The sequence below is a fragment of the Jaculus jaculus genome, chromosome 1, assembly GCF_020740685.1.
Source record: "Jaculus jaculus isolate mJacJac1 chromosome 1, mJacJac1.mat.Y.cur, whole genome shotgun sequence".
Classification (NCBI taxonomy): domain Eukaryota; kingdom Metazoa; phylum Chordata; class Mammalia; order Rodentia; family Dipodidae; genus Jaculus; species Jaculus jaculus.
Window position 1 is genome coordinate 129,111,434 of NC_059102.1, and position 10,367 is coordinate 129,121,800.

General features: G+C 45.2%; 1 protein-coding gene across 1 annotated transcript in view; it reads left to right on the plus strand.

Annotated features, from left to right (window-relative positions):
• Positions 1-8,885, plus strand: part of Nr6a1 (nuclear receptor subfamily 6 group A member 1) — a 300,000-nt gene extending 291,115 nt beyond the window's left edge. The window contains exons 10-11 of the mRNA XM_004662796.2: positions 1,592-1,744; positions 3,948-8,885. Of these exons, the coding sequence (XP_004662853.2) occupies positions 1,592-1,744; positions 3,948-4,036 (242 nt within the window). The 3' untranslated portion in view covers positions 4,037-8,885. The remainder of the gene's footprint in view (positions 1-1,591; positions 1,745-3,947) is intronic.
• The last annotated feature ends 1,482 nt before the right edge of the window (positions 8,886-10,367 follow it).

A 10,367-nucleotide genomic window follows, 5' to 3' on the forward strand; every position in this document is an offset into this window, starting at 1 on the left:
AAGAAGATTTGCTTTGTTTAGTCAGTTTTAATGCATTTATGCACAGGCACCAAGGACAGAACATGCGTCATTTAAAATATGTACCAACTTTACTAGCAACTGAAGAAGAGTAGGGTGACTGATAAAAGTATTAGAGAGAAGGCCCTGGTGATGGGCAGTGGTTCTGATGCTCCACCGGGGAAGAGTGGCGGTGCACAAAAACTCACATATGCACATTAGAGGAGTACTGTTGTGATTTAAAGAAGCATTAACAGCAAAGTGGCATGTTATAGCTGCTGGTAACCAGCATGTGAAAGAGAACCTGTGTTCTTTATTCAGAATACCATATGAGTACCCCACTCCCAGAATGGAACTGTGATCTTGTTGCCTGTGGCATTGAAAGTGCTTTTACCATGCTTAGTTTCCAGTGGCTCTCTGATTGGATTTGAAGCCAGTTCAAAGACACTTGACCAGGCCCTCCTGTTTACCACACTCCCTTGATGCTGGCCAGACCTCCTCCTCCTGCCTCTGCACCAATCATACATTCCTCTGGTGTCCTCTGTGCCATCTCTAGCCTAACCGTGTGCCAAGCATTAAAGACACTGGTCCCTCCAGAAGTGTATATCCCAGAAGCACTTGACACATTAATTGCACATCATAGAGAAACAATGAGTAGTAACTTCTTAGAGGAGGAGAAATGTGTTGGCATTCAACACATGAATACTATTTTCATACAGGATGTTTTTTATTCATATTATACTTTTAAAAGGATAGGTAGATAGTTAGATGAAATAGATAGCCAAGGTAGAATAATAAGAGGCTAGTGGCATTGGACACTGTGTGTGTGTCAGATGCTTGCATGTTTAGGTATCAGCAGAGTCTCTGATTCCCTCCAACAAGCAAATTCAAAGATACAGCTTGGGGGCTAGAGTGATGGCTCAGCGGTTAAGGCACTTGCCTGTGAAGCTTAATGCCCTGGGTCTAATTCCCCAGTACCCATGTAAAACCAGATTCACAAAGTGGCACATGCCTCTGGAGTTTGTTTGTAGCAGCAAGAGCCCTGGTGCACCCATTCTTGCTCTCTCTTCTTTCTCTCTGCTTGTAAATAAATAAATAATTTTTCTTTAAAGATGTACTTTGGAAAGATAGGTTAATCATTTGTCCAACCTTCATTAATGCCTATTTTGTGCCATCACACCCTGTACTGGAAACTGGGCATGATGATGAGAAAGACCCAGCTTTGCCCTCAAAGGGCTCTAGTAGAAGGGCCTCCAGCCATTGCAAACGAGCTCCAAACATGTGTGCCACCTTGTGCACATGCATGACCTTGAGCACATGTGTCATCTTGTGTGTCTGGCTTATGTGGGCTCTGGGGAATCAAGGGTCTTTAGTCTTTGCAGGCAAGTGCCGTAACCACTAAGCCATTTCTCCAGCCCATCCTCCATGTATTCTGTCTTGTTTTTCTTTTGTTATCAAGGACTCAGATCCTCCAAGTCATAAAGAGAAAAGATCCTCTACTATGACCACATTTAATAACTTTTAATTAAAAGATGCTGGTATTTTCCTACATCAGAAAGCCCCTCCTATTCTCTCTGTGTGTTTTCCCCCGCAGATATCAGGGGTCTGACCAGTGCCTCACAGTTGGAACAGCTGAACAAGCGATATTGGTACATTTGCCAGGATTTCACTGAATATAAGTATACACATCAGCCAAACCGCTTTCCTGATCTCATGATGTGCTTACCGGAAATTCGATATATTGCAGGTAGCATTCTGGGTGTGGGCTTCAAATCCTTTACTGATCCTCAGCTTGTGAAGAGAATGAGGCAGAGCTCCTTCTTGGAGTGCTCACTCTAGACTCACCCCCAGCTGCATAAGAGTTAGTACCTTTGCCCTCAGAAGAGTTAGTGTTTCTTTTAGAGAAGAGAAGCCTCATTTGCTAAGCCCTGTGATATACACGCATACTGTGGCCTTACTATCACTTGATCGCAGAACCATCTACAAGGTGGTAGATGGAGAAACAGACTGTGTATCTCAATTGAGCTGCATTTCCTGAATGAATTTTGTATATGAGAATTATATATCTTTTCAAAACAGTTTATTTTGTAGGATTGCTCGCAAGCTTTTCTAGGACCATGTAAAGTGGTACCTTTAAACTTATTTGTACATTTATTTTGTTTTTGTTTTTTTGAGGTAGGGTCTCCAGCTCAAGTGACCTGGAATTCACTGTGTAGTCTCAGGGTGTACTCAAACTGTCAGCAATCCTCCTACCTCTGCTTCTTAAGGGCTGGGATTAAAGGTGTGCACCACCATGCCCGGTTTTATTTGCACCTTTTTTTTTTTTTTTTTTTTTTTTTTTTTTTGTCTTGCTGTAGCCCAGGCTGACCTGGAATTCACTGTGTAGTCTCGGGGTGGCCTCAAACTCATGGAGATCCTCCTAATTCTGCCTCCCAAGTGCTGGGATTAAAGGTATGCATCACCATGCCCAGCTTGTACTTTTACCTTTTTCTTTTCTTTCTTTTTCTTTTTTTTTTTTTAATATTTATTTATTTATGAGTGAGAGACAGAGAATGGGCACACCAGGGCCTCTAGCCACTGCAAACAAACTCTAGACACATGTGCCACCATGCACATCTGGCTTATGTGGGTCCTGGGGAATTGAACCTGGGTCCTTAGGCTTCACAGGCAAGCAGACACCTTAACCACTAAGCCATCTCTTTAGCCCATTTTTTTTTGGTTTTTCAAGGTAGGGTCTTACTCTAGCCCAGGCTGACCTGGAATTCACTTGGTAGTCTCACAGCAATTGAACTCACAGCGATCCTCCTACCTCTGCCTCCTGTGTGTTGGGATTAAAGGCATGTGCAACCATGCCCAGCTGATCTTTTTCTTATTTGAGGCAGGTTCTCACTCGCCCTGTAGTCCAGGATAGCCTCAAACAAACAGTAATCCTCCTACCTCCTCAGCCTCCCAAATGCTGGGAATTACAGGCAGGAGCCATCGTGCCTGGCTAAATCTAGGTTTTAGTGGGTATGCTTTATTTATGGTCAAGCATTCTTGGCTATTTATTGTTATATTACTTTATTTAATAAAGATGCTTGTTACTAGCTACTCAACATATACTGAGGAAATCTTTAGAATGGGATTTTTCCTGTAAAATTTGACCTGGCGGCACTGCCAAACACCTGGGAATATTTTTGAAAAATACCAATGTTTGGTTGCACCTACAGACATTCTGTCTTAATTGGTGTTGGGGTATAAATGCCCTTCAGATGACTCTAAGGTGTTTAGGGAGAAGAACCACAGCTTTATGTACTCACAGTGTGTTAGCTCACTTCATGCTGTGAGAGGTTCTTCAGTAAAGAAACCTATGAACCCTTTATCCCTGAGCATCTTAAACTTATCTGCCCTGTGCCTCCTCCTCTTAGTTCCCTGATGTTAATCAGTTATCCTATTTAGGAAAGCAATGTTTGTTTCATAGAATGCTAGTCAGAGAATTGGGAAGAGAAAAGAAAAAGAAAGTAGGATACGGGCTGGAGAGATGGCTTAGCAGTTAAATAAAATAAAATAAAATAAATAAACCAGAAAGTAGGATACAAATTTCTTGTGGCATTTTAGCTATAAAGGGCTCACTGGAACTACTTCTCAGTTTCAGATTTCTCATTTTAAACTGATCAAAAGTAATATCTTGCAGAAGTATTGTGAGTTTTGAATGAGACAGTGCATGAACTGCCTGGCACAGAGCAAGTGGTAGAATAAGTGTGAGTCAGCTTCACTACTAGTCTCCTGAGAACTAAAATGAATCTAGATATCAGGATGTCATAGATATCTTTGTACCCTTTGAGATACTCCTGGTACTTCCTTGCCCCTGTCCCTCAGCAAGGTGATTTTTCTCCTTTACCAGCCTAAGAAAAGGCAGACTTGTTCTCCCCAAGTGGTCACTACTAATTCTTCTCTTCTCTTCTTCCCAGGAAAGATGGTGAATGTGCCCCTGGAGCAGCTGCCCCTCCTCTTTAAGGTGGTGCTGCATTCCTGCAAAACAAGTGTAGTCAAGGAATGACCTGTTTCCTGCACCCTCCTCAGGCTGGCCACAGTGCCTTGAGTAGGCAGGACAGGCTCCAGAGGAAAAAGCCAGAGTGACCAAGATGGAGGCTGCCTCCATAGCAAGAAGAATTATGTTTGTTTGTCTGTTTTTTTAATCTCATTTTTCTATATATTTATTTCACGACAGAGTTGAATGTATGGCCTTCAACACGATGCACATGATTTTGTGTGAATGCAGCAGATGCATTTCCTTGCAGTTTACAGAATGTGAAGATGTTTAATGTTACAGTGTTGTCATTGTTTAGAGATAGCTCTTTTGTATTTTGAGGGAGAGGGTGGGATGGCCTGAGATGACTATTTCCATAATGTTGACAAAGACAACTACCTCAATGGAAACAGGGGTGTGACCATCCCTACTTTTTCCACATTTTCTCAGCAGACTTACACACTTGTCTGTCAGAGAGCAAACTGCCTTTTTCTAGCCACAGACTTGTCAGGTGAGAGTACACCAAAGGGGCAGTGGTGTAGGGCAAGGTACTAAGTGGGGTGGGTGAGGTGTTTGGAACTGGACAGGAGATGAGGGCTAGCTATCATCTCTCTCTTTCAGAAAGCTTGAAAGTTGAAAGTAGTGCACAGTGGCCAAGTCTAAGCAGGCACCCTCCCATCCCACAAGTCCTAGGGGCAGAAGGGCTTCTGTTCTCCTCCTGTGCTGTGTCCCTGCCACCACACACCACTGCCACTGTCGGCATCTCTCCACGCAAAGTCCTGACAGTGAGTCGACACACCTTGCTCCTTGGGACTTACAGTTACCTAGTTCCCTGACCCCGATTACTAAGGCCTACCTTCCTCAGACTTCTTCCCTCTCCTTTCCCTAATAAATTTGACTTCCTATCATTCCTTTGGGAAACTGACACAAAATGCCATATTCTAAATTGTAGTGCCCACTTCTGATTTATTTTCCTTTCACTTGTTTTCCTCTAAGAGCAGAGAAACAAGGCTAAGCTGCTTAAAGAATGAGTATACCTCCTTTGGATACCTCAGTTCTGAGCCTTTTCCACCCCCACGGTGGAAAGAACCATTTACCCATCTGCTGACCAGAGATTTTGTTCCTAAATTCTGTTCTAAGTTCTCCTAATGTCTCCAAAATGAGTTTGGATTTGCCAGGGTTCTAGAACAGAAAGCCCAAGCCTCAGTATCATCAGTGTATCATCAGTGGCCTGGCCAACCAAGGGCTGGAGCCAGAAGGATCTGGAAGGGAATGGGGCTTTAAACTACCTCATGTTCCTAAGGGCCTGGCTGCTGCCTCTGCAGGTAAAGCCTGGACCCCTTGTTCTTTTCGCTACCTGCCCCATTTAGTTCCAGAAAGAGGACCTGACCCTCCAGACTTGAGCCAGAGATATACTAGGCTTCTCTTGGAGCTGCTTCTGGTGCTTTTCCCTTCTCTGCCCACACCAGGCACCTTCTGCATCCAGTACGCCAGATAAGACACTCTTAGCTGGGTGCACCCCTGGGTGAACTTGAGGGGCCCACTACAATAGCTCCTTCAGCCTGTTTGGTCAAAGGCTGTTTATTCTCCCCTAACTGAGCCTAGTTAACCTACCTAGGGGTCTACCACATAATTTGCATACTGGATAATCTCTACTTGTGATTTTTTTTCTTTCCATTGAAATGTTATAGGGACCAGCAAAGTGATGATTTTCTTTCTGGGTGGATCTAAAATTCAGAGCATTACTCCTCAGTGTTATTTCCCCAGATGCTCTGAGAAAGGAAGGAAGGAAGGTTGGTTGGTCCTTAGGGAAAAGTGCCAGCTAGCATGTTTTTTTCATATATGTCACAGGGAAGATGTGTCTATATGTGTTTATGTGTCTATTTCTAAGTTCACAATATTTTTCTTGTTATGCCTGAATTATTTAACCACTGCTACAGGTCAGGTTTTGAGCTCCTTTCTTCAAGATAGGTGAGGAGACACAGAGACTCCCTCTCTAAGAGAGAGCCTGTATGCACCCATCTTTCTTTGGTTAGATTTACATTTATCAAATTACTATTTTTTGAAGTTTCTTTTCAAATTAGCATTTTACCCATTGTGTTGGGTGTCAAAGGAAATGCTCTCTGATGAGACAAGAATATGTCTGTCCAATAATGTAGTATTAAACAGAGCAAGTTGTTAATTTGTGGAGTGGGGGAAAGGTTCTGCAAGTTGCCATTGTACAAATCCATTTTTACAAATGTTTGCAGCAGATTCCACAGAACAAAGAGCCCATTCATTGCCGAGAGCCCTGCAGAATCTCTGAGCCAAGTGGCTATGTGTTCCGAGCCAGAGCCTGACCTGTGGACTGCCTTTAGTGTCTTCTGCACCCAGTCCTTTTATGACACGGGCTTCTTTTAAACAGGGTAAAGTGAATGCATTGCATTGCAAACTCAGGTATTATGAGAAGAAGGTAGGAGTGTAGCTAGCAGCGTGGAGACATTAGGTCAGCCACTAGATGTATTTGTGATTTTGGTTTGAAGGACACAGAGAAAGGTTGGAGGAGGAGGTTTGGTATGCTTGTTTTTTGCCTTTTTTCCCATAATGTTTGGTTAACAGGCAGCCTTTTTGCTAGTGGAAGAAGAAAAAAGTTGTGTCTGTTGTCTGATTCCTCTCTCTTCTGCCCTCTCTCTGATCTCAGTCACCAAAAGCACTAACTTGGAATGAAAAATCATCCACCATAAAAATATAGCTGTGAAAGCTGTATGGAAAAAGAGACTCCTGCCTCCTTGCACTGTATTGAAACATACAAGCTTTCCTCTCCTTTCCTTGTGAACACTTTCTTAATCCAAGACAAAAAAAAAAAAAAAGTCTGGCATCTTGGACTCATCTGTAGTCCATGCTCTGTGGATCCCTTGTAGACAGGTTTTTTTGTTGTTATTGCTGTTTTTGCCCTTAGTCTGAAAAAGTTTCCTAGAACCTGCCTCAAAGCATTCCTCCTGGCGCAGAGGACACCCAGTCCCCCGCCCTTAACCTGCAAGTGAGGTGGGCAAACCTCCAGGGAGAAAAAGAAGCAGATACCCAGAGCCAGAGCAGAGATAGGGAAGTCACCCACTCCATACCACCCTGCCTCTGACCTGCCCCCACTACTCAGGGAAGTGAGTGTCTGCCATGGTCAGTGGCATCAGACTCTTAAACCCTAGCCTCGCTGGGCAGCTGCCCTACTCTGCCACCCCATTCTCCATTCCCTGGAAAATGGGACAGACGAAGTCAGGTAGCATCCAAGCTGTGACCAACATTAGCCAGGATAAAGGGATCCTGGCTTCCCAGTAAGGAGGAAATTGAGCAGTGGCTCCAAGTCTGCAGCTTTGAGTCCCCGGTCTGTGTGTTTTTCCTTGTTACATTTAAGTGTTTTGCAATTGTTTAAAGAAATCCAGTCCTTCAGACCATCCCTTCTATTAAACTTCAAGTTTTTATGATTTTTTTTAAGTTGAAAAACTAAAAACAAAGCAAAAAAAAAAAAAAAAAAAACCCTTACTACTTTTACTCCCCCATCTTGATCCAGAAGAGTACTCATATGCCCTCTGTCTCGGCCGGGATTATCCTCCCTTTTTCCTTGTCTGGAAGCATCTATGCCCAATGTTCATGAAATAATGTTTTTATCTGTGTCTCAGGATCAAAAACGGCAATCATCCCACCAGGTGCTGGAAACTGGTTAGCCTTGAGGCCAGCGCTTCTGGGGCCACAGCTCAGGGATGTGTATTTAATTACAGGGTCCCCAGAAGCCCCTCTCTTGGCTGCCACAAGTAACGTCTTTTCTGGGCTTGAGAGCCAGACCTGCACTATTTCCTCAGAGACAGCCTCAGCCCCAAGGTTTGCTAAGTCTGGGAGCAAGCTGGGACTGTCTCTTTGGCCAGGCCTAGCTCCCTTAAGACTTTCCAGAGGCCCTGCCTCTGCCAGTTCATGAACCCTTCTGTCCAATACTGTCTGGTCCCTCCTTTGGGCCTGCAGCCCTGAATGGGTCCTCATTCACAGATCAGCTGTATGCACATTCGGAGGAAGTCCATGGTCTGTTCTAAGCCCAAGAAAATGTGCTACTGATGGAGGCCAGTCTTCCAGATCCTGAAGCCAGTCCTGCCGGCCAAAGGGTCCTCTTGCCCTTTGATGACTGTTTCCTTTGCTGAAATGTCTTGTAATAGGTGATAATATTGTTGACTCTAATTTCCATGAAAAAAAAAAAAAAAACTACCTCTTGAGTGACAGACATCCTGGTCGATTCCTCTGAGGAGTTCTGTGGGAAAAGAATACTGTAGCTGCTACGCTGTTTACATGTTTCTATCGGGAGGCAAGCCCTGGGCTGTGGGTGTTTGTGTCTGTGTTGCCATCTCAGGCCTGCGATAGGGGCAGTGGCTGCATTGTCGTGTCTGGGCTATGTCTGGAAAGTACTTCCAACTGCCCAGTTAGAGACAAGCCACCCCCTGGAAGAGGCCTCTACCTGCTTCCTATACTCATAACATAGGGAATACCACCTCACACAAACACCATCTTTGGGGGCTCTGATGGCAAAGGCTCACCCTAGGCTACCTCCCCAGTCCTCTCCCACCCACAGCCCTGTGTAGGGATTGAGTGAACAGGATGTCTCTGAGCCCTTGTTCCCAAAGGGCCGGCCAAGGGCTGCCTGCCAGCCTGGCTCCATCAACCCTGCATGACCAAATGATAGTTGGCGGGCTCTGCAGGCTACTCAGGCCCTCTGCTACCTCCCACACTTGCCTGCTGGCAAGGGGTGGGCCTTGTTCTATGATTTGACTACCTGTGGAAATGTGATCAATTAGTGTGAAATGCATGTTTAGCAAATGTTAGGTACTGTATTTGAACCAATAAATGTGAATCCTTCTGCACATGCCATCTGTCTGTGAAGTTTATCTGGGGCTTCTGGGGAGGGGCAGCCAGGTATCCTGAGGCTTTGACTTCTGATAGCTGACATCACCCCCACCTCTCTTGCTGAGTGCCTGCAGAGGATCGTCTGTCTCAGAACCATAGAACCAATGGGCCAGCATGGACTAAAGTGCCTGCTGTGTCCAGACTCTGTTGAGATTTTCCACAAACCCAAACCTTTGTGAACTTAAAGGATTATTACTTCTGTTTTAATTTTTTATTTATTTATTTGAGAGCGACAGACACAGAGAGAAAGACAGATAGAGGGAGAGAGAGAGAATGGGCGCGCCAGGGCTTCCAGCCTCTGCAAACGAACTCCAGACGCGTGCGCCCCCTTGTGCATCTGGCTAACGTGGGACCTGGGGAACTGAGCCTTGAACCGGGGTCCTTAGGCTTCACAGGCAAGCGCTTAACCGCTAAGCCATCTCTTCAGCCCATTACTTCTATTTTATAACTAAGGTTGAAAAAGGTGATAGGACTTGCCTAAGGTTTTCCAGCCAGAAAATGGCATGACTAGGGGAACTGAGCCTGGTGGGAGACACAGAAGAGGGCCATGATTTGGGATGGGCCTAAAGGAGCAGCTTGTTCTACCTGTCAGGGCTTCGCCATCTGCTGAGGCTTAGGGTTGTGCCACTGATGCAGTGTGCTGGTGGACAGCCATGTGTGCTCTCAGGTAGCTTTCTAAAGCAAATAGTGGCTCTGAGAAGTCAGGGAACATGGCTAGGATCACACAGAAAATGGCAGTCAGGCCTTGAACTCAGATCTTCCCAGCTCCAAAGCCCAGTTATCCTGTAGTCCTGCTCACCAGCTCAGAGGCAGGGCTCTGAGGCAAGGGCTATGTGAAGAGAGTGGGAGCATAGGTTCCCCTGTCAGGGGAGATAAAGGCCGGAAGAGCCACATCAGTCTATTAAATTGTCCTGTGTGAAACAGGGACACCCAGCTGCCTTCCATGCGTTCTTACCCAGCAAAAAGGACCAGAGAGCCCTTGAAGCTTGAAAGAGGAGTATGAAACAAAGGGACTGCGACAGAAGGAGGTGATAGGCTGTTTCCACAGCCCCACAAGAGAGAGCAGATACACAAAGGTATCTGCTAGAAGGAGAAGGGAGCTTGCTGGCCACCTCCCTGTAGCCACACCCTGTTGTTGATGGTCACCTGCAAATGCATGTCATCCTGAGAACCACCTTATGCAGTATAGTGTCAGCCCCATTTTGTTCCAAAACACACAGACAGACTCAGGGAAGTTTAGCTATTTCCCATAGATACCAAACAATGGCAGAAGTAGCTTTTGAATCCAGGTCTATCTGATACCAAAGTTACAACAGCTTCCTCCCGCCGGCCTTAGCGACTTAGTTGTGCTGAGCACGGATCCTGGAGTATTTGTAACAAAACTCAGGAATGGCCTTTGGTTGAACCTCTCCCTAGCAAAAAACAAACCAAAACCAATGAA